The 24,239-nt window shown below is 44.0% G+C and overlaps 1 protein-coding gene across 1 annotated transcript in view; it reads right to left on the minus strand.

Annotated features, from left to right (window-relative positions):
• Positions 1-627: 627 nt before the first annotated feature.
• TOP3A (DNA topoisomerase III alpha) overlaps positions 628-24,239 on the minus strand; it is a 28,929-nt gene continuing 5,317 nt past the window's right edge. Inside the window, exons 3-20 of the mRNA XM_066576577.1 lie at positions 23,043-23,102; positions 21,814-21,887; positions 21,069-21,144; positions 19,365-19,473; positions 18,545-18,688; positions 18,282-18,452; positions 16,187-16,287; positions 14,115-14,189; positions 13,373-13,455; positions 12,573-12,780; positions 7,517-7,702; positions 7,247-7,376; positions 7,061-7,174; positions 6,793-6,958; positions 6,567-6,707; positions 4,945-5,067; positions 3,988-4,703; positions 628-3,867 (exon numbers count right to left, since the gene is read on the minus strand). Coding sequence (XP_066432674.1) covers positions 3,689-3,867; positions 3,988-4,703; positions 4,945-5,067; positions 6,567-6,707; positions 6,793-6,958; positions 7,061-7,174; positions 7,247-7,376; positions 7,517-7,702; positions 12,573-12,780; positions 13,373-13,455; positions 14,115-14,189; positions 16,187-16,287; positions 18,282-18,452; positions 18,545-18,688; positions 19,365-19,473; positions 21,069-21,144; positions 21,814-21,887; positions 23,043-23,102 — 2,856 coding nt within the window. The 3' untranslated portion in view covers positions 628-3,688. The remainder of the gene's footprint in view (positions 3,868-3,987; positions 4,704-4,944; positions 5,068-6,566; positions 6,708-6,792; positions 6,959-7,060; positions 7,175-7,246; positions 7,377-7,516; positions 7,703-12,572; positions 12,781-13,372; positions 13,456-14,114; positions 14,190-16,186; positions 16,288-18,281; positions 18,453-18,544; positions 18,689-19,364; positions 19,474-21,068; positions 21,145-21,813; positions 21,888-23,042; positions 23,103-24,239) is intronic.

Consider the following 24,239-nt stretch of genomic DNA (forward strand, 5'->3'; position numbering starts at 1 on the left):
TTTCAGGGATTTCATTGAAGTGAAGCTCTAGTTTTTTTCTGATATAGAGTTCCAAAATCCCCTGCATAGCCAGAGTTCCAGAAAATTTTGTCTGGCTGCAGTCAGCACTAGAGGGAGCCCAGGAGCTTAATGTATACTGATTATAGAGTAATCTCTTGAGCTCCCCCTAGTGGTGACCGCAGGAAGAATTTTATCATATAACTACAGTATAGGTCTATACACCGGATTTGGAGCTATTTAGATTAAAGCAGAACAGCGCTCAGAGATGGCCATTCACTTTAACCATTGCATGAGAAGAGTTCTGTCATTTCTGTAACAAGGGTGGATCTGTGTCAGCTGAACATGAGTGGCGCAGGTCTTCAGCCTCTAGGTGTAAATATGAATGTTTGGTTTTTTTTCACAGACAGCAAGCAGAGACACTAACATTGTGATAAATTAAAGTACAAAGCATATTATAAAGTTAAAGAACTTAGAGTAAAGTTTGAGGTCACGGGTGAAAAAAAAAAATCTCTTACCATAGCATATGTGAAAATAAATACAAATCAACGTGATTTTTATACAGTTTTATTAAACTATATTAACACAAAATAAAAAACAAATAGCCGCACAAAAAGCGGATTACAGCAATAATTCTGAGTCTACCCTCAGTAGAGGTTCAGGGTTGGAGGGGAGAACAAGGGGGGGGGGGGGGGGGGAGTGGTATGACCAACCGAATATTACATGGGTGTATTAAAAATCGTAAAAAATTTATAGTTATGTGCCAGACTGTCAGAACCTGCGGATCTCGGTATATGATCTGAGGGATGAAGCATCATGTGCCGATTTCTTTTTACCTGTCATAAAGGGGTCCTTCAGCTTCGCACATCCCTTTTAGTAAGCAGAGTCACCCACCAATTCACTGATCAGAGTGCTCAGCTATGAACTGTAGTAAGTGTTCAATTCCCCTGCAGCACCACCACAGGAGAAATGAAGTACTACACAGTTCTCAACGAACTGCCTGTGTAATAAAAGGATGGGCTAGGTCCTCCAGAGTGAGAGACGCTCTTGGTAGCCGCTCTCCATAATAGCAGAGGACCCTAAACCAGAGATATCCCCCCCTCCCTAATAACTCCGAATTCCCCAACAGAGTATGTGAAGTGGGTTTTCTAAACCAGACAACTGCTTTAAAAAAAAACAACAATATACTTCCTATACATACAGCATGAACTCTGAACCCTCGGCATTAAACATTTTAGGTCTTTTCTCGGGTATTTGATACGCAAGAAGTAATGACGTCGCTGGAAGCCCAGCTGATAAATCCATACAGAATCTTACCACCCTCAAATGTCCTGAGATGGGGATGACGCCCCCTCAGGGTAATGGCTTTTCCTTTCTCTGACTAAGGAGGCAGTTCACATGAGCAGAGTTCTGTCTATCAGTCCATGTTTGATCAGTCCAGGTGAAGAATTACTGATCACATCATGAGCAGGCAAGGAGGCTTGGGGCGATCCTCGAACCGTAGCGCCTTCTCTCTCTTATCAAGAGTCAATCAAATATAAAGAAATACTCCAGACAAACCAGATCCATGATTTATGCCTAGGGCCTGAAGGGGCAGAGTAGGACACAGGATTTAAAGGAAACCTGTCATCACTTTTGCGTCTTTAAACCTTCCTCCGGCGGTAAAACAATGAAGTAGTTTCCTTTCAAAATGTATTTTGTTATACTTTTTGATCAATGCATAACTCTGAAAAGAATGTATAAACTTTTCCTGCAGCGCATGGTAGTTCCCCAATGAGCAGTCTGGCTGGACCATATCTCCTGGCAGGAGTCTATCCCTTAACATCACCCCTATTTGGCAGTGATGTAGATGATGTTGAAGTCACCCACATGCTGCTCAATCTCCCACACATGCTAGAGTTCACCTCACCATGCCCAAAGTAGGTGCCAGGGCAGCAGCATCTCCAGTCACCGTCCAACTGTACTACCCTGCCACGGAGCAGAAGAGATACAAGAGGGCACACAGGAAGTACATGGGGGCGCCCATCTGGAGGGAATAGTAAGGAGTAGTGGAGAAGACTACAGTGCAATATGTACTGTGCAGGAGAGGAGAGAGCAGGAGCGCGAGATCAGATTGGCATGTGCGCAGGTCATCTCTGCCAGTCGTGGGCAGATGCCCTAGATTGAACGGCACAGGTGCCGCTAATCCCCCCTTCCGGATCTATAATCAATAATGCCTCAACAGATCCAGGTTTTGAGCGGTCCATGGATGATGTCTCCTATGTCAGTGCCAGAGAGGTGCAAGTGTTAGGGGTATGTACTTTGGCCAGGACAGATGGCCCAGTCCACACAGCTAGAAGTGCCATGCAAAGCAGGAGAACTGTAACGTTTTTTGTAATGGTATACAATGACCAAACAGAATAATAAAATACATTTTGAAAAGTGAGGGTTTAAGGACACAAAAGTGAGAATCGTTGCTATTCTCCACCCCTTTGACTCCGCACTAGGCATAATACTGTATAAGCTCCCAACTGTCCCAGATCCAGCGGGACAGTTCTGGTTTTCAGGGACTGTCCTTGGAAGTGTAGATGTCTTGCTGGGCACAGCAGCTGCCTCGTCTTTAGTGCCGTGCACCCCTCACCACAACCCATTGTTACTCCTTCAGTTAGCAGAAGGGTTCACCTCACCATACCCAAAGTAGGTGCCAGGGCAGCAGCAGCATCTACAGTCACCGTCCCCCTGTACTACCCTGACAAGGAGCAGCAGAGATACAAGAGAGCACACAGGAAGTACATGGGGGCGCACATCCGGAGGGTATAGTAAGGAGCAGTGTGGAAGACTACACCGCAATAAGTACTGTGCAGGAGAGGAGAGAGCAGGGGGCTCAGTGTGATATACACAGAACGCAGATGCCTCAGTATATTATAGAGGAGATCACTGACACAAGACAGGCGGGATACAGAATAGACAAGATGAAAGACATAGCCAACTCTAAAAATTTGCCAGAGTGCACAAAGAATTATTTATCCCCATTTAAATTTTTGGAAAAGTAGGAAATACGCAGTATATCCATTTGCTCCTATAGCTTTCAATATGGCTAAGTGCACACTACCACATTTAGGACCATATGCAGTCTGTGTTAATTCACGGACAGCACATGGCCCCATTACAGAGCTCCGAGGCTTTGCACATTGCCATTTTTTTGCTTAGACTGATGATCTGCAAGAAAAACTTCATGGCATCTCCTAGTCCTGTCTGTATCATGGACAAAAAAAATAGGACTGTGATCTACACAAACAGCACACGCGAATAGTATCTATGTGTTGTCTGATGCAAGTTGCACCCAAACCTCTAGGCACAACTCACACACACGGCTAGTGTACCAGGGACCTAGAAATAACACTTGGTGCAGCGCTCTCTCTGGAAATAAACTTTTTTTCTTTCTAGTAGTTGAATCAATTCTGCAACTTCGGACTTGTTGCCCAGCAGTTGGGCAACTAGTAGAAGGCGCAGCAGTCGGGACCCCTACATGGTCTATGGGTGGTAACAGCAGTAGATTTCAGGTATTATAACTGTAAAACAGCAGCCATTAAAAAACAGTTCTGCAAGTTGTAAAACATCTATATAACAGATATAGTAAAGAGGTGGCGCAGGCTGGATCTTGATGAGGCTATTGCATCCTCTCTGCAGAAGAGGGACACTCTTATCATTCTCATCTGTTCTGGGGACAGTTGGTTCTGTTATGCCCGGGCTGGTGACATATACCACAAGTTCGCGGCTTTTTTGCTGTTGGCCCTGAAGAGTTACAGTCAGATCGTTTGCTCTTTGTGCGGGATCCTCGCTGCGGTGCAGATCCTCCTCCAAAGGCGCTGGGGAAGTTGCTGGAACCTCCTGGAAAGAAAGAAGTAAGGGGTTGAAGACTATTATTAGTATGCGGTAGTCCATGAACTCAGAGGCGGTGACTACAGCAGGTAGTCTCCTCCCAGCTTTCCCTCGACTACCATCCCTTACCTGGTGGAACGTTCTCATCCGCCCACTGGAAGAATCCGCACTGCTGCTCTCTGGGTTTGGAACACGTGTGAAATTGTCTGCCTTTGTTAGCCCCCTCTTTCTGCACCGTACGAGTGACAGCGGGCTGATTGCACATACAGGTTGCCTGCCCTTCGGATCCCATATCCCCGCTTCCACCTCCAGTCCTGAACCCTTCAAATTCCGCCGATCGACTTGCGAATGAATTTGAGGGACGTCCTCCAGAGATATGTGATGGCGGGCCACTCCCGCCAGCTCCACCATCCTGATCCGCCCACAAAAAGAAGTTGCAGTTTCCTCCGTTGCACTTATAAAAGGGACGTCCTTGATTGGGCCCCTCCTTGCGTACAGTCAGCTGCACGGCAACAGCCCCACAGTTGCAGACCACCTCATTATTCTCAGTGCTGGCTGCTCTGCTGACAGAGACTGCAGGGGTCACAAGTTTTGGATTCCTCTCCTTCCGGGCAGGTGGCTGTCGGCTTTGCCAGTCTCTTGAGTTTCCCAGGTGGTTGTCGGACCGGTTTACATGCTGGTGATTACTTTCCCTCGGGCCGGATTGAGTGGCTGCTCTGTTGCCTCCTTGCAGGTTTCTGAGATCTAGAACTTCTCGAAGTGTTTCATCACAACCACCAATGCACCCCACAAACTCCAGGGGCATCAACGGGGGGACGCTGCCACGCTTAAACTTAAACTTCAGCCTAAGTGAGGAGAAAAGAGATGAAGAATAAATTACGAAAGGCAGGATTATATACCAGTCTGGACTGCCAAGAGAAGAATGGGCTCATTGAGGATCGTGCACACTGATACATTATAACAAAAGCTATGTAAGGAGAACTAGGTCAAGACATTTTTAACCTTTGAATAGAAGGTTTCTATTCAGTGACAGCAGCAACGATCTTGAAAACAGGTTAAATACAAGTGCATAACATGTCAGCTCACTTGTGCACAGGAGGAGGTTGGCATACGTCACACACGCTCTCATCTCGCGACACTTCCAAGACGGAGCTGGGGAACCAGATGGAGGTTTTACAACTTGGGTATCCCAAGCACGAAATGTAGAACCTAAACAGAAAGACAAGACACAAATGAAGAGCTACTAGGTGTCACCTTTAAAGGGATATTTTGGGAATTAAATACGGATGAGCTATCCTCTAGAAAAGTCATCAAGAGCTGAGCGGCAGTAATCCACCGCTCAGAATCTCCCCTGAACAGTTGATCCCACGGCTCACTGCCAGTGCAGCGGTGCCGGACGTCCACATAGGGGGTCAGGCCTGAAGTGTAATAGACAGCTTCACTCCCATTGATTTTGATTTCAATGGGAGTGAAGCTGTCTATTACACTTCCGGTCCTGGCCACCCATGACTACGTCCGGCCCGGCTGCACTGTTTGTTGGGGATCCCGAACGGAGAATCCCCACCGATCAATTATTGATGACCTGTCCTATCCTGAGGATAGGTCATCAATAGTAAATGCCTGGAATACCCCTTTAAAGGAGTCTTATCTGAGACTTTTAGGGTATGTCCACAGGATATACTATAAAAATCTGATAGATGCAAGCCCCACCCATCTCTAGTTCTGGCCCCCACTGCTCCTTGCTTGGCCGAAATGTGGCAGCTGGAGGTGGTCGGGAGTTACAGTAGCTTCCAAGTACCATCACTATTCTCTTTCCGTGCCTCCCATAGAAGTCAACTGGAGTTGCGTAAACCGCATAATAGCACAGCAAACTACACGGTTTCCAGAGTTATGGAAACGGAGTACTTCGCCGTGTTATTCTGTTTATGCAACTCACACTGACTTCTATGGGAGTTACAGAAACCGCATAGTGACACCAGCTTGGGTGTTTCTATAAACCCTGACCACGACAATCAGCCAGGTGTGCGGAACTAGAGGGGTTCCAGAGATTGGACCGGCATCTAGCAGACTTTTAAGACATATCCCTTGGGGATACCATGAAAGTCTCAGATGGGAATATCCCTTTAAGAACTAAAAACAAAATTGAGATTTTCCACAGCCAGCTCTACACATAGAACCAATGTTTAGTGGTCTTTTTCCACCTTTCAGGTTTTTTTAAATGCACACTCTCTGTCTCTAAGTTGGCTGAGTTGATGGCTCTTCTTCATTTGCAATGAAAGGAGGCGGGGAAGGGGCGGGGCTAAGTTTCACGAATTAGGCCCGCCTCTCCCCATTGCAAATAATGCAGAGGGGCGGAGAGGAGGCAGAGAGGGGGCGGGAGCTCAGTGCACTGCTCCTGGCTCTTCCATCCTCCTCCCCCCCCTGCAGATGAGGATGACGTATATCGGCTCGGCGTGAAAACCAAGCCGATATACGTTCGTGTGAATGCAGCCTAAGGATGTTTCTGAACACTTATATAAAGGCTGCAGGCAGGGAACTCAGAACCTTCCTGCTTGTACGGTGAGGAAGACGACACATCTGCCTAATAAACTTCATGAATTTACATGGACTACAAAATTACGCAGATACAATTAGAAGCATGGAGGATCTCATGCAAACTAAGAACCGTACAGGGTAAACCATAATGTCCTAATAACAGCGGCACATACCCTCCGTCTCTCTTGGTCTTCAGAACCATATCCCGGTTGCAGTGAGGACATTTCCGTACAGGAAGTGGCGTTTCTGCATAAATCTGCTCTTCCACAGCTTGTGCAGCCTGTCCAAAATACTGAGACAACGCCTCGTCCAGCCTGCAGAGGGAGACACATCCTGTATAAGTGAACCAGGAACCCTTCTCTGCTGTGAGGAGGATGGAAAACACAGAGGACTACTTACTTGGTGGCTTTGGCCACAGCTTCGATGAAAACCTGCTTGTATTTCTGAATCTGCTGCCTCAAGACGGTGAACTTATCCTTCTTGCCTTCGCAGATCAGCTTGAGGTCAGCCTCTAATTCGGCACGAAGGTCTGGCTTAGACATCTCAAAGCCCATGGAATCGTATCCTGTTGGAATGAGCAATAGAATGCAAAAGATGATGTTATAGAGCTTGGCAAGTTACCAGGTATTAAACTCAAGACACTGAGCTATCCAGATGGGTTCCTCACCTTCCACCAGCCCCATCCCCAGCTCTCCTGGGAGGAACCTCTGCTCCGGTGTCAGACCCACATACATACGGGATTTAATGGTCTCTATGTGCTCAGCGTGGGTGGCATCAGTCCCTGCCGAAGACATACAGGTTACAGGCCATATAATCTTCCTTCCCTCCTCCAGGTGTAGAAGCTGAGACTTACCTATGCCGTGTTTTTCCATCAAGGAGATGAGATCGGCTTCTGTGAGCAGCTGCGGAGGGCTCGTCTCTCCATCCACCATCTCCACCGTTGTGGGCTGAAATCTGGAGCCCATCTCATACACCGGGATTATCTAACAGAACAGCACGTAAAAGAGTGAATGTGCTGAGTGCAAGGGAAACATGTCCACCAGGGGGCGCCAATATATTTTCATTTTTTTATTTAATTAACTCAAAGTTTAGGAAAATCACAATAAAACAAGTCCTTACTTACCTTAGTATTCCATGTATCATATGGGTAAACGTCAAGATAGTTCCTGGCAATGATCATCAGTCCATGAGCAAAAAACCTCTCAGCAGCGATGTCAATCTCAACTGTGGTCTCCTGGCCCTGAGCATCCTGGGAGCAGCAGGCCAAGAAGTGACGGACAATGAACTCGTAGATGCGCTGCTCATTGCCCTATATGTATCAACAGTATTATAGTAGTTATGTTCTTGTACATAGGAAGCAGTATTATAGTAGTTATATTCTAGTACATAGGGGGCAGTATTATAGTAGTTATATTCTTGTACATAGGGGGCAGTATTATAGTAGTTATATTCTTGTACATAGGGGGCAGTATTATAGTAGTTATATTCTTGTACATAGGGGGCAGTATTATAGTAGTTATATTCTTGTACATCAGGGGCAGTATTATAGTAGTTATATTCTTGTACATAGGAGCAGTATTATAGTAGTTATATTCTTGTACAGAGGGGGCAGTATTATAGTAGTTATATTCTTGTACATAGGGGGCAGTATTATAGTAGTTATATTCTTGTACATAGGAGCAGTATTATAGTAGTTATATTCTTGTATATAGGGGGCAGTATTATAGTAGTTATATTCTTGTACATAGGAGGCAGTATTATAGTAGTTATATTCTTGTACATAGGAGGCAGTATTATAGTAGTTATATTCTTGTACATAGGAGCAGTATTATAGTAGTTATATTCTTGTACATAGGGGGCAGTATTATAGTAGTTCTATTCTTGTACATAGGGGGCAGTATTATAGGAGTTATATTCTTGTACACAGGGAGCAGTATTATACTAGTTATATTCTTGTACATAGGGGGCAGTATTATAGTAGTTATATTCTTGTACATAGGGGGCAGTATTATAGTAGTTATATTCTTGTACATAGGGGGCAGTATTATAGTAGTTATATTCTTGTACATAGGGGGCAGTATTATAGTAGTTATATTCTTGTACATAGGGGGCAGTATTATAGTAGTTATATTCTTGTACATAGGGGGCAGTATTATAGTAGTTATATTCTTGTACATAGGGGGCAGTATTATAGTAGTTATATTCTTGTACATAGGGGGCAGTATTATAGTAGTTATATTCTTGTACATAGGGGGCAGTATTATAGTAGTTATATTCTTGTACATAGGGGGCAGTATTATAGTAGTTATATTCTTGTACATAGGGGGCAGTATTATAGTAGTTCTATTCTTGTACATAGGAGCAGTATTATAGTAGTTCTATTCTTGTACATAGGAGCAGTATTATAGTAGTTCTATTCTTGTACATAGGGGGCAGTATTATAGGAGTTATATTCTTGTACATAGGGGGCAGTATTATAGTAGTTATATTCTTGTACATAGGCACAAGTATTACAGTAGTTATATTCTTGTACATAGGGAGCAGTATTATAGTAGTTATATTCTTGTACATAGGAGCAGTATTATAGTAGTTATATTCTTGTACATAGGGGGCAGTATTATAGTAGTTATATTCTTGTACATAGGGAGCAGTATTATAGTAGTTATATTCTTGTACATAGGGAGCAGTATTATAGTAGTTATATTCTTGTACATAGGAGCAGTATTATAGTAGTTATATTCTTGTACATAGGGGGCAGTATTATAGTAGTTATATTCTTGTACATAGGGAGCAGTATTATAGTAGTTATATTCTTGTACATAGGGAGCAGTATTATAGCAGTTATATTCTTGTACATAGGGGGCAGTATTATAGTAGTTATATTCTTGTACATAGGGGGCAGTATTATAGTAGTTATATTCTTGTACATAGGGAGCAGTATTATAGTAGTTATATTCTTGTACATAGGGAGCAGTATTATAGCAGTTATATTCTTGTACATAGGGGGCAGTATTATAGTAGTTATATTCTTGTACATAGGGGGCAGTATTATAGTAGTTATATTCTTGTACATAGGGAGCAGTATTATAGTAGTTATATTCTTGTACATAGGAGGTAGTATTATAGTAGTTATATTCTTGTACATAGGGGCAGTATTATAGTAGTTATATTCTTGTACATAGGGGGCAGTATTATAGTAGTTATATTCTTGTAAACAGGGAGCAGTATCATAGTAGTTATATTCTTGTACATAGGAGCAGTATTATAGTAGTAATATTCTTGTACATAGAGGGCAGTATTATAGTAGTTATATTCTTGTACATAGGGGGCAGTATTATAGGAGTTATATTCTTGTAAACAGGGAGCAGTATTATAGTAGTTATATTCTTGTACATAGGAGCAGTATTATAGTAGTTATATTCTTGTACATAGGGGGCAGTATATAGTAGTTATATTCTTGTACATAGGAGCAGTATTATAGTAGTTATATTCTTGTACATAAGGGGCAGTATTATAGTAGTTATATTCTTGTACATATGAGCAGTATTATAGTAGTTATATTCTTGTACATAGGGGGCAGTATTATAGTAGTTATATTCCTGTACATAGGGGGTAGTATTATAGTAGTTATATTCTTGTACATAGGAGCAGTATTATAGTAGTTATATTCTTGTACATAGGAGCAGTATTATAGTAGTTATATTCTTGTACATAAGGGGTAGTATTATAGTAGTTATATTCTTGTACATAGGAGCAGTATTATAGTAGTTATATTCTTGTACATAGGGGGCAGTATTATAGTAGTTATATTCTTGCACATAGGGAGCAGTATTATAGTAGCTATATTCTTGTACATAGGAGACAGTATTATAGTAGTTATATTCTTGTACATAGGAGCAGTATTATAGTAGTTATATTCTTGTACATAGGGAGCAGTATTATAGTAGTTATATTCTTGTACACAGGGAGCAGTATTATAGTAGTTATATTCTTGTACATAGGGGGCAGTATTATAGTAGTTATATTCTTGTACATAGGAGCAGTATTATAGTAGTTATATTCCTGTACATAGGAGCAGTATTATAGTAGTTATATTCTTGTACATAGGAGCAGTATTATAGTAGTTATATTCTTGTACATAGGAGCAGTATTATAGTAGTTATATTCTTGTACATAGGGGGGCAGTATTATAGTAGTTATATTCTTGTACATAGGGGGCAGTATTATAGTAGTTATATTCTTGTACATAGGAGCAGTATTATAGTAGTTATATTCTTGTACATAAGGGGTAGTATTATAGTAGTTATATTCTTGTACATAGGAGCAGTATTATAGTAGTTATACTCTTGTACATAGGAGCAGTATTATAGTAGTTATATTCTTGTACATAAGGGGCAGTATTATAGTAGTTATATTCTTGTACATAAGGGGCAGTATTATAGTAGTTATATTCTTGTACATAGGGGGCAGTATTATAGTAGTTATATTCTTGTACATAGGGGGCAGTATTATAGTAGTTATATTCTTGTACATAGGGGGCAGTATTATAGTAGTTATATTCTTGTACAAAGGAGGCAGTTTTATAGTAGTTATATTCTTGTACAAAGGAGGCAGTATTACAGTAGTTATATTCTTGTACATAGGGGGCAGTATTATAGTAGTTATATTCTTGTATCTAGGAGCAGTATTATAGCAGTTATATTCTTGTACATAGGAGACAGTATTATAGTAGTTATATTCTTGTACATAGGAGGCAGTATTACAGTAGTTATATTCTTGTACATAGGGGCAGTATTATAGTAGTTATATTCTTGTACATACGGAGCAGTATTATAGCAGTTATATCCTTGTACATAGGGGGCAGTATTATAGCAGTTATATCCTTGTACATAGGGGGCAGTATTATAGTAGTTATATTCTTGTACATAGGGGGCAGTATTATAGTAGTTATTCTCTTGTATATAAGGGACAGTATTATAGTAGTAATATTCTTGTACATAGGGGCAGTATTATAGTAGTTATATTCTTGTACATAGGAGCAGTATTATAGAAGTAATATTCTTGTACATAGGGGAGCAGTATTATAGTAGTTATATTCTTGTACATAGGGGGCAGTATTATAGTAGTTATATTCTTGTACATAGGGAGCAGTATTATAGTAGTTATATTCTTGTACATAGGAGGTAGTATTATAGTAGTTATATTCTTGTACATAGGGGGCAGTATTATAGTAGTTATATTCTTGTACATAGGGGGCAGTATTATAGTAGTTATATTCTTGTACATAGGGAGCAGTATTATAGTAGTTATATTCTTGTACATAGGAGGTAGTATTATAGTAGTTATATTCTTGTACATAGGGGCAGTATTATAGTAGTTATATTCTTGTACATAGGGGGCAGTATTATAGTAGTTATATTCTTGTACATAGGGGGCAGTATTATAGCAGTTATATTCTTGTACATAGGAGCAGTATTATAGTAGTTATATTCTTGTACATAGGAGGCAGTATTATAGTAGTTATATTCTTGTATATAAGTGACAGTACTCTACTAACTTTTGTTCGATGGTAGCGGCACCTGGCATTACCTACCCAGACTGTTGCAATGTGTATGGAGCTGTTAGCATAGGACTAGAGATGAGCAAACATACTCGGTAAGGCCGATTTCGCAATCGAGCACCACGATTTTCGAGTACTTCACTACTCGGGGGCGCTGTGGGTGAGCGGGGGGGGGGGGGGGGGAAGAGAGAGATCCCACCTGTTCCGCGCTGCTACCCCCCGTTCCACCACGCCTCCCCCCGCCCCCCGGCGACCCCCGAATCTTTTCACCCGAGTACTGAAGTACTCGAAAATCGCGGTGCTCGATTGCGAAATCGGCCTTACCGAGTACATTCGCTCATCTCTACTTAGGACTCTGTTCACTGGCTGGATGACAGCTATTCACTAAGGGTCCCGAACAGTGGATCCCCACTGATTAAGTACTGTTGACCTATCCTAGGGATGGGTTATCCAGAGTTCAGACCTGGACATCCCCCTTAATATGCTTTTGTGGAAGAATATAAACTCATAAAAAGTAATAAAAAGATTCATATAGCAAATGCACAATAAGTTCCATGAGGCTGGTAACATGGCAGCTGTACTGTCTACTACATTACCCAGGTTTGCAGTTATAGCTCACCTGAAGGCTGTTGGTGTACTTAGTGGGGTGAATGGGGGGATGGGCTTGATCTGTCTTGTTTCCATTTCTTGGAGTTGGCCCACCCCTCTCCAGGATACGTTGTGCAAATACACCCCACTGAGTGTCCTGTACCTGCTGCTCCACCAGTGTTGTGAGGTTCAGATCCTTAGGGAAAATATTGGTTTCTGTACGGGGGTAGCTGATAAAACTGAGGGGAAGAAAAGAAAATGCAGTATTATAATTTGTAGAAGTTACTTTGCAGAATCTAGGTTTACTTCTCATCTTACACCACCCTCTTAGGCTGGGTTCACACAGGGCGGATTTGCCGCGGGAATTCTGTCCGGAATTTCACTGCGGCACATCCGCCTGCGGCCGTTAATCCCGGGATTAGCCAGCCTTGTGTACGACATTTGTCAAATATCTCGTCCACAAGGGGCAGCCAATCTGTCGTGGCAAAGCCAGCGCTGTGGCGCGGATTCCCCGGCTGCAGCATGTCTTTTTTTTCTTTCCGTTGTGGCCATGCTGGTCTCTATGGGAGCACCATCCACAGTGGAAAAACATGCGGCCAAGCCGCTCCCAAAACCGCAAAGTGCCAGGGGTTGTAAAGTAGCAATTTCCTGGCGGAATCTCACATTTTTTCGCTGCGGCAAAACCACGAGATTTCTGCCAGGAATACGTCCCGTGTGACACCAGCCTTACTATACGGAGTGCAGATTTATGGAAACACGCACAGCGCTAGTAGGCCCTCTGTCAACACCCAAACACTTAATTTGCTATTGCTGTGTCATTCTTGTAATTACCCCTGGGTGTAAAGCTTCTCCGCAATCTTCATGGTTTCTTTAGCTCCGATTCTCAGTTTCCGAGAGGCCAGTTTTTCCAACTCCTACACAGAAGTGAGAAAGAAGTGAACACAAACGGGAAACATCGGGGTCATTTATCAAGCATATCAGCAGTACAACACCATCATTTGACCAATAATGGTGTCTCTAATGTAGCTTCCTGCAGAATATTGTAAGGTTGTGCGGTGCTTCATAAATCATACATATATTGCAAGTAGCCTCCTCCCTCCTTGCCAATGTCTATCTCATAGGGGTTGTGCCAAGATTTCAAATCATCCCCTAGCCAGAGGATAGGGGCTATCTGATTGGTGACAGTCCAATCACTGGGACCCCCCACCAATAATAAGAATGGGGGTCTTGTGTTCCGCTGTGTAAATAAAGCGGTCGCTGAGCGTGCGCACTGTCACTCCATTTATTTCTATTGGACTTCAGGAGATAGCCAAGTTCAAATACTCAGCTATCTTCAGCGGCAGTCCCATTAAAATGAATGTAGCAGCAGCAAGCATGCTTGACCACCGCTGCATTCATCTGGGACCATTCAGGACCCCCATTCTCGTGATCAGTGGGGTCCCAGCAGTCGGACTCCCACTAATCATACAGTTATTCCCTATCTGTGTAGCGGATACTTTTAAATCTTGGTACACCCCCTTTAAATGTTAGATCCTTTGTTACTCTAGTAAAAAAACAAGTATTCGTATCCTACCACAGTGTCCAGAGCTACAGGCCTCCATTTGCTTTTCGATCTACTCCCGACCTGAACCACCGTAGCAGTGGGATCCTAGAAAACAAAGCAACAGTTTCCATAAAACAGAGCTTCATTCCCAGTCCTTCCACTGGCCTGAGTTGGATATTACAAGTTCTTTATTGGTAGCCAATTAAAATGAGTCTGTGAGCAATTTTGCAAATGCAAGACAGTTGACAACACTAGGAGGGGGCAGGAAAGAGGGATGTCATCATACGTGTGTGCCGGATTGTATTAAAAGGGGTTTTCCCCATCACCTAAAATTGCTCCACAGCCACTCTGTACTTCCTGGGTGCTGCTGACCAGGACATGTGACTGCTGCAGCCAATCACTGACTATAGAAGGTCACTACTGTGGCCAGTGATTGGCTAGTGCAGTCACATATGCTGGTCAACAGCAACCGGGAAGTACAAAGTGTCTGTGGAGCAATTTTAGGTAGTGGGGAAAACCCTTTTATTAACAGGACATAGAAAACTGTTGGTGCACCACTGCCATAAATCCCATGGCGGGACTTCTCTCTGAAATGCTGTCCATTTCACCCCCTGGGCTTCTCCACAGATCTCGTTGATAGCTCTAGTCTCCAATCAGAAGACCGATATGGTAGGACAGCTCAATAAACTGAATGGAGGACATCTCAGATTGAAGTCCCGTTCTCACGGGACACGTGGCAGCAGCGCGCCAACAATTAAACCTTCTATTTTCTTGCTCCTGCTATTAAAGGAGTTGTACTAGAATCACAAGTTATTCGTTATCCACAGGGTAGGGTGGGGATCTCAGTGGCGAGATCCCCAATGATCCAGAGAGTGGAGCTCTCATGTCCCTCTCACTGCGGACTTCCTGCAACTCCAGCAGTGAGGAGTAGATGGAATGGAGCGCTGGTTGTACAGGGGCACTGCTGCTCCATTCATTTTCAATGAGATTGCCAGAAATAACCAGCAGCAAGCTCTTGAGTATTTCTGTCAGCTCCATCGAAATGAATGTAGCGTCGGCCGCGCGTGTTCGGTCAGCAGTCTATGCATTCTGAGGTCACTGCAGAAGGTGAAGCGACCCCACGGTGAGAGCGAAAGGGGATATGGGAGACCCGTTCTCTGGATCGGTAGCGATCTCAGCAGTGAGACCCCCACCGAACAAGATATCCTCTATCCTATGGATAAAGAAAAACTTTTGATTTTGGTACAACCCCTTTGGCCGCAGAATGACACCCCTCTCAATCTCACTGACGAGGGAGGGTTTGGGACCTTGAAATTACGTTCGGGGCATTTAAATGCCATTGTCGAATCTGGGAGATATTAATTCTAGGATTCTCGTCTTATTTAGGCCTTATTCTCACAGGCGTATGCAATTTCGGTATGTGAAAAACTTACCATTTTCAGTGTCTGTATGTGCGTTTTTGGTGTGTATATGTGTTTGTGTTGTATCTGTGCTCACTAAGTTTTTCACAAGCACAAAACAAATTTCCAAGAAGTGACGCGAGTTGTCACAACCCACAGACAGCAGGCTGCTCAAAAAACTGCAGTGAATATGGATGCTAATGCGTATTCACTGCGTTTAACGCACCCATAGACTTTAATTTCGGTCTATGACTACGCAACAATCGGTCCACGGAAAAAAGCATGCCTGAATACACTCATTTAATTCAATGGTCCCATACGCTGTCCATAGTCAGTCAGTAAAAAACATGAATGCAGTCAGAAGATACCCCGTGTGAAAAGGCTCTTAATTTTAGGGCCCGGACTGTTTTTTCCAGTAGTAAATCTTGATGTAAATAGTTCTACAAAGTTTGCAGAAAGTTAACAAGACAAGATCCTTACCTTCTCCTGACCACAAACCTCTACTAAAACTAGTTGAACACTCCTGATATAGGGTTTCCACAGTTTCCCACTATAATGAGGCATGTAATCTTGTCACACTGACATGAATGGTACCCGCACTGCCCACCATATCCATGTTCAGGTTTTTCTACTAAATGACAGTCCTTTTCTGTCAGTTTTAAAGACCCCCACCGTCCATATGTACACAGTCAGAACCCATACCTCCATACAGATCTGGTAGAGAACCAGGCAGGCCGTGTGGTTAAAGAGACGATTTCTCTTCCAGCTAAACTCCACGTTTCCATCTTCATGTTCATGGGTCACTGAAGGCAAAGAATGTCATATAAATGAATATAATAAAACTGGGTAGGAAAGAGCAGCAGGACACAACAGGAAGAGCAGAAGTCTCTTACGGGTATGCGCAGTTTACATAACATGAAGAAATATGGCAATATTATATTAATGGAGGATTGTGGAGATGCTGCGATGTCTAAGGAGACGTAAACACAAACACCGCCCCCTTCTTGGAAAGAAGAAAAATCCTGCTGAATGTTATTTTGCAAGGAGAATACTACCACAATGTGCTTTTTTTATTTTAAAGGGGTTCTGACATGAATAATTTTTTTATGCTTTAGCAGCCATTGTTCCCTGGTCTGCCTAATGGACCCAGGGAACCCATGGGTTAATGGCTGCTAAAGCATAAAAATCTTATACTTACCTTGTCTCCTGTTGTTGTTGACATCGGGGGGTCATCTCCCGGCAGCATATTAGCACTTTCTGCTTAGGTTAAGCAGCCTGACTAGAGCCACCTGATTGGTGCACGCTGTGCAGTCACGTGGTGCCGAAGAGCCAATCAGGTGGCTCTAATCAGCAGCGCTGCTTAACCTAAGCAGAAAGTGCTAGTATGCGTCCCGGCAGGCAGTCTTCTTCCTCCAGCAGCCGCGCCGCTCCGGGATCGCGCGCATGCGCAGTGGAGAGGTGCCCTCTGACAGGAGTCAGGACGGGCTGTGTCTCCACTGCGCATGCGCAGCACTCCGGAGTTCAGCCGGACGGACGGGCCGCCCACAGCAAGCACTGCTTGTGACGTGCTTGCTGTGGCGGTCCGTCCGTTGACCTCGGAAGTGCCTGACGGACGGACCAGAGCAGGAAGCGGTCTTTTTGACCGCTCCTGCTCTGCTTTAAACGCACAGAAGAAGATGCCGGCTGGAGGGGACATGCCTGGCGATCGGGCCAGGCCAGGCAAGGTGAGTACAATTTTTTTTTTTTTCATGTCAGAACCCCTTTAAGCATGAGATCAACTCTGATCCAAACTTGAATGCAGCAGCTCTATCTCCATCCTTCACAGCAGGAAATCCCAGCACTATCCAGCCGATGGCAAATATAAAAACTCCTTCAGGCTCCTAATCACTCAGGCACTGAATAAGCAGCAACCTAACAAGAATGTGTCTGCATCAAAGGGAACTGCATTTGTAAGCAGTGGAGCTTTCAAATAGTTATTATCTATGTGCATACAACATATATTCCATCTTGCTAAAGCAGCTGGTGGCTTGCTGTATCGTTAGAGAGGCTTGTATTACTTTAATGGATAAAAACTTTCTAAAGGTGACATTCCACAGGACGACTGTTGGGTGTATAAGCACCCAACCGTCATCCCACCGACTATAGTTCCTATGCTTTTACACAGGAGCGATAGTTGTTCAGAGAATGGAAGCAGAGCGCAATGAAGATCTCTTCAGGCTACGCCTCCATTCACTGCAAAAAGGCAGTCCTTCATAGATAGCGAGCTAAAAACTAAGCTACTCCAACAAGAGAGTGATTTCTAGTTCAGTGCCCCGTCGGTGGTTGTGTGTCCACAGGACTAGAGATGAGCGAGCATACTCGCTAAGGACAATTGCTAGATCGAGTATTGCCCTTAGCGAGTATCTTCCTGCTCGGAAGAAAAGGTTCGGCTGCCGGCGCGGGTGACAGGTGAGTTGCGGCCATGAGTAGGGGGGAGTGGGGGGGGGGGGGGAGGGAGAGAGAGATCTCCCCTCCGTTCCTCCCCGCTCTCCCCCGCCGCCGGCAGCCGAATCTTTGCTCCCGAGCGGACAGGTACTCGCTAAAGGTAATGCTCGATCGACTATTGCCCATATTAGTTGTTTCCAACAATTATTTGGGCAATAATCGCCCCGTGTAGAGGTACCTTAAGGAAATCAGATTATGCTGGAATTTCCTGCTGTGAAGGATGGAAAAAGAGCTGCTTTCAGGGTTTGGTCAGTTTTGTCTTCACGCAGTGACAGCGTTCTGGAGCAAGAAGAAAGATTCAGTTATTCTCTACCTTTGATTTTATAGAAGCTCTCAGGAATAAAGGCTTGGATGGCTTTGAATCTCTCTACTACAAACCCCAGTGTGGGGAACTGACAACTTCCATAGCTGATGAGTTGACTGGATAAAACAGAAGGAAAGATCTTCTGGAGGCGGAGTGTCTGGAACCGAGTGAAAGCGGCACCTAGGAATAAAAGAAGCAGCCGATCAAAATAGCTGGTCAATGCCAGAGCATACAATTGGAGGCTGTTATACCACTGATCCTTTATTGCTCACCTATTCGAAGGTCCAGCTCTATCCGTACATCCACAGCATCAGTAATGTTCTGGTCAGGTGAGATAAGGTTTTCACAGGCTCCTCGAATGGATCGGGGGGTGATCTCAGAGAAGCGCGCTCTTAACACCTGCAGATTAGGCTTCACTGCGGGATAAAGTCACGATGGGGTTAAAGGGAACCTGTCAGCACTATTTAAGACTGTAAACCAAGTCCAGCACCAAAATAATCAGTTGTCCCCATTTAGAAAACTTATGGTCCCATGCCCATTTACAAGGCCGCACTTGTGTAATTACTGTTTAAAATGTTCCTGCGCAGCACATAAATTAGAAAGAGCGGTCTGCTCTCTCTTCTCAGCAAGCTTTGCCTGTAAACCCCCCCCCCCCCCCCTCTCATCTAAGGAAGTGCTACCCATTCTTGCAAAGCTCTGACGTGTTCATGGGCAGAGGAGCGTACCGATTCTACCTACAAATGGGACAGATGATCCGTACATCAATGTCGTCAGAGCGTCACGAGAATGTGCAGCGCTGCCTTAAAAGAGAGGGACTGGCTTACAGGCAAAGCTTGCTGAGAAGAGAGATGGTCCAGCACGCCCACGGCCCCGCTCTTCCTAATTTACATGTTGCGCGGGAAAAGTTCAACAGCAAGTACACAGGTATGGCTTTGGAAATAGTCATGGGACAATACGTTTTCTAAATGGGGGCAAGTGCTCATTCTTGAGCTGGGTTTGGTTTACTGACAGGTTCCCTTTAATAATGTGGATGGTCCTGACATGTCAAAGTAAGGACATTATATAAGGAAAACGTATAGACACACAAAATACCTGCTTTGCAAACATGGATAATCTCAAAGCCAATATTCTCCCCTTCTCGATCACAATCCGTCCAGATGATGAGAGCCTGGCACTGTCGCACCTCACGCTCCAGGGTTTTCTGCAATCACATGAACATGACTCTTAGGCCAAGATTCCACGGCATTACGTGGCCGTAGCATTTCCGTATGAGAAGAGATACATAAAATGCAAGAGTTCTGCAATCTTGAGATCACTGCAAATCATCCGGGACTTTTTACCTCATGCGAAACGTCAATCATTCCAGGAGTGCAAACTTTGCTAATGGTCTGCACTGAAATACAGATGGAAGATGGTTGAAGAGGTCTTACAACTTGAATATCTGAGCTGATTGATCCTACAGTTTAGAGGGATTGTGCAAAGAACGTAACCCCTGTTTATATGTCCTATTACGGTATCATACAGCGGGGTTTCCCTTTATGAGTCGGCACAGGTAGTCACTCTGTGTGGCTTCAGCTCCAACTGACTTTAAGCCGTCATTGTACTACAGAGTGGTCCTTCATCTGAATGGTTGCTCCAGTGATACTACATTTTACCTAGAGGAAAAATGCCTAAATGACTATGGTTTCCCCTAGCAAAATCTGCTATTCATCAGAGGGTACAGGATGCGGGGCAAGTTTGGTAATTCATCATTTGTCAAACTTCCTATTACAGAACCATATTTCCCCTAGTTAGAGATTGTCTGTTGGCAGCTTACCTCTGCCCATCTCTCTTGCTGCTGCAGCCTACGGATTGATCTACAGATTACACGTAGATCAACCAAACCTGACGATTTCGGGAGGACGAGTGAATCATCAAACATCTATGGCGGCTATATCCTGATTGCAGATGTCAAAGGAGATAAGGATTAGGCAATTGGATTTCAACTGCCCAATCCTTTTGTTGTTGGGGATTTAAGTTGCTGCCAGAGGGGTCTGACAACGGTATTCCCCTCTTTACATTCAGAACACAGACGTCCAGCATGTCTAGGTGTATGGGGGAGTCAGGTGAGATAGCTACGAGTTACACAAGCGTTCATTCGATAGCAATTGAAAACGTATGGGCAGATTATGTGATGCCCCGTGTGCCCAGTGGCTGCATTCTCCAACAGTGGCCATGGTCAACACGTCCCTGTGGATTATAGTTACAAGAATAAAGCATCACAGAGGCAGCTAGAAGGATAGAAACAAGCAGCCGAGGACAAAGAAAAGCTTCTAAAACTAAGTATACTCAAAAGGGGCAGGCGGCTCAAATCTGGTACAAAGGAAAAGTGAGAAAATTGCTGATGGCATCAGGTTGTTGTTTTGAATTACCAAAGACCTCCTGGAATCTGGATGGCCGCCGTGGACAAGTGATCCCCTTTTCCTGTGCAGCAGTTTTATATAATCTCCCACAAAGATTGCTATGAAGAAAGCAGTGCTGCATTAAAACGACCCTCTGGTCCCAGACAAGCCAAGATGGCCGCGATGCTGCTCTGCCCACCTGATGCACACTGTGCGTTGTACTGTAGCGGTAGTCTAAGACACTAAACGCTTCTCTGATTGGCCAACACTGCTCACATGAGGAGCACTGGTCAATCATAGCAGCATGAAGTATCTTAGACGATCGATGCACTGCAATGCATCAGGTGGTCAGAGAAGCAGGCAGCCATCTTGGTTTTGTCTGGGACTGGAGGGTCTCTGTAAGATTGAAATTTACCTTAATGTTCAGATAATCACTTGGACAAAACTTCTCCACTTCTGCGTCGAAGAGGGAAACAGGGTTACAGCTGTGCCTGCAAAACAATATGACGACTTATTACCGACAGGAAGGGAGGCAGTGACTCTCCTCTAGTCCTCAGTGGGGCGCTATGTGCTGCTGGTGTATATCAATATTGTGCTATACCGAGTGACACCAGGGAGTATGCTGCCAGTCTCTGCATTCCCTACTGAAGAAATCAACTGGTACACAATTAGAATTTATTTTTATTTCTTGTGGGTTTTCTCATTAGAGCCATCTAATGTTTCTGGCCCAAAGCCATTAGATTGCAAGCTCCACAGACAAGCTCCACAAGTTGATAACAGACTGCAATTGTTAAAATGTAAAGGTGCTTTCCAAAAACTTTTGACATGTCATAGAGACATATTAAAGGTTTTGATTGCTAGGTGCCTGGGTGCTGAGACTCCCCAATGATCGCTAGAATAAAGCAGCTGACGTGTTCATCCGAGTGCTGTCACGTCTCGCTAGCTGAAAAAGGACTCATAGACTTCCTGTTGAGCCTGTCTTCAGCTAGCAAGCGCTTCAGCTGGCTCGATCTAGCGGTCGGTGAAAGTCTCAGCACCCAACTATCAAAACTTTTGCCATGCCCCCATAATATGTCAAATGTTTTTGGAACGAAGTCACACTTCAATCAGTACTGAAGTTTTTGGAATAATCTCATAAAAATATGCAGATTGATACCAACCAGGACTTCAGATGACTCTGGAATTCCAATGCTAATAGATGTCCGGACACCGACGTCATAATGACAGAGACATCCTGCAGAGAATAACACAGATATGATCACGTACAGAACACATAGACACCCTAACATCAAAAATAGTGAAATAACCAAAGAGTGTTGCAGGAAAAGGTGTAAATGTTGATAAATATGTTGCAACTTAAAACCTCTACCTGCTGTCAGTGAATGGAAACATTCCAGGCTATTCTAATATCCATCTGACATAGGGGCAGGCTTGTCACAGTGTGTTAGAGGTCCCTCTTTTTTTCTACAAGGAGCTGCATGTGAACAATGATCAGTACTAGAATACACATACACCTAATGGCCACTTCAGTAAAAAAAAAAAACGACCTTTCCCAATTAGCGCTTCCCTGTGTGGAAATTAGAGCCGTGACCCCGGACTACAGCATAAAATCAGGTGACAAGATTTCTGTGGATCAGTTTCAGTGTGAATACACATTACATGGGAAAAAAATGCGATCGGAGTGACTTCCAATGAGGCCGGGTCATCGGTGCTAGACTAGCCAGGGTCGGGATGTCACTGCCAACCGCGTAGGGGTTCTCATCTAACGGTGTGAAGAGTATAAAAAGAATGGCGTAAGCGGGGAAAACATCACACAAAAAGGGATCATGTAGATGGAAACAACTTGTCGCCGAAAGGGGTCAGAGGAGGAGGTCAGGAATCATTCTGACCAACAGGCGCTGTGCAGACAAGAGCAGACGAATACAACGCTGGTGCTCCAACTAACATGTCTGATTGTACAACTCGCGTCTCCTTATCACGGATGGGTATAACAGCAGACGACCAGTTCCAGCGCCATTGTGTCTAAGAGAAACAGAAAGCTGAGACTCCAGCGGGCAAAAGAGCGCAAAATATTGTATCACTGAGCAGCGGAAAAACATCTCCTGGTCAGATGAATCCTGATTTCTGTTGCAGAAGGGAGTCAGACTTTGGCACAAGAGCATGAACCGATGACCCCTTCCTGTCAGTTAATCAGAACATGTCAGCACCTCCATCTACTCTGCAGCAACTACAAGAAGCTTCCTGTCCGCAGGGGCCGATATTCCTGAAGAACAATTTCCTCACCTAGTGGAATCTATTCCCTGATAAACTGCTGCGGTTCTGAACGCCAAAGGAGGTCCAACACCCTACTAAACAGGTCAGTCGGGATAGATGTCTTCTTATCACTTACCCTTCCAAACAGATGGTATTCATACTCATAGATCTTGTTAAACTTCGAAAATCCTTCCCTCTGTAGATATAGAATATGGAAAATTGGCTAAATTAATTTAAAACACACCTACTTCTTATTTATATACTTCTGGGGACGCTGGGTGACGGGCAATACTGCTCCACAGGAGCTTCCTACAATCACATTTTACTAAACAGCCAAGCAAATCTGCCAGGAAACGTGAAGAACGAGTTATCAGATTTGTCATCCAGGAGTCCAGAGCCGCGGGGTGATAAACCTTGTGGGCGGTACAACCGACGCCATATTCTTAGTAGGTTTTTCCAGACACAGGTATAACAATTGGGCAAAAAAGGAAGATTAAAGGAGTCTCCCTCTCCTGGACATTTATAACATCATCATAAGATTTGCCATAAATGTTGATCCGGGTCTTGGAGTCAGGTAGGAACTATTAGGGGTTGATCCAGGGATTATTCTGACTGCCATTAGGGAGTCGGGAAGGAATTTTTTCCCCAAATGGGCTAATTGGCTTCTGCTCTTGGGGATTTTGCCTTCCTCTGGATCAACAAGGGGGGTGAAAACAGGCTGAACCAGATGGACATTGTCTTCATTCAGCCTAACATACTATGTAAGATGCAGATCTCACCTCACTATCCTAGCAAAAGTAATTAGACACCTGAATAAGGAGCGGACAGCGCCTGTTAGGTTATATACTAGTAATTATTAGGACATTATAGTAGCAGTGTTTCTGGTGGCACATCGCATTCACAGTAGCTTGATTACCACACAGGACAAACACAGCTTGGCTCCTCCCACAGCAGTGACATCACCACACGTCCTTCAGCCCACTGGATCTCTGTGGTGGTGGTAGGTCAGTGTGTTCTGTTAGGACTGCTGAGTTGTGTAGGAAATTATGGTACCAGTGTTTCTGGTGGCACAATACGCCACACAGCTCTGCTACATGCACACACACAGCTTTACTACACCCCATATATCACACACACAGCTTGGCTCCTTCCACAGCAGTGACATCATCAAAGGACTTTAGCCCACTGGATCTCTGTGGTGGAGGTAGGTCAGTGTGTTCTGTCAGTACTGCTAAGTTGTGGCTGAGATAAGAACGGCTTAGTTGTATTCTCAGTGTGTTATTTTTGTCCTAACTGTGTTGTTCTTCTGTAGATCAGACTGTGTTTTATATAT

The sequence above is a fragment of the Eleutherodactylus coqui genome, chromosome 8 (genome assembly GCF_035609145.1).
Source record: "Eleutherodactylus coqui strain aEleCoq1 chromosome 8, aEleCoq1.hap1, whole genome shotgun sequence".
NCBI classification, from domain to species: Eukaryota; Metazoa; Chordata; class Amphibia; order Anura; family Eleutherodactylidae; genus Eleutherodactylus; species Eleutherodactylus coqui.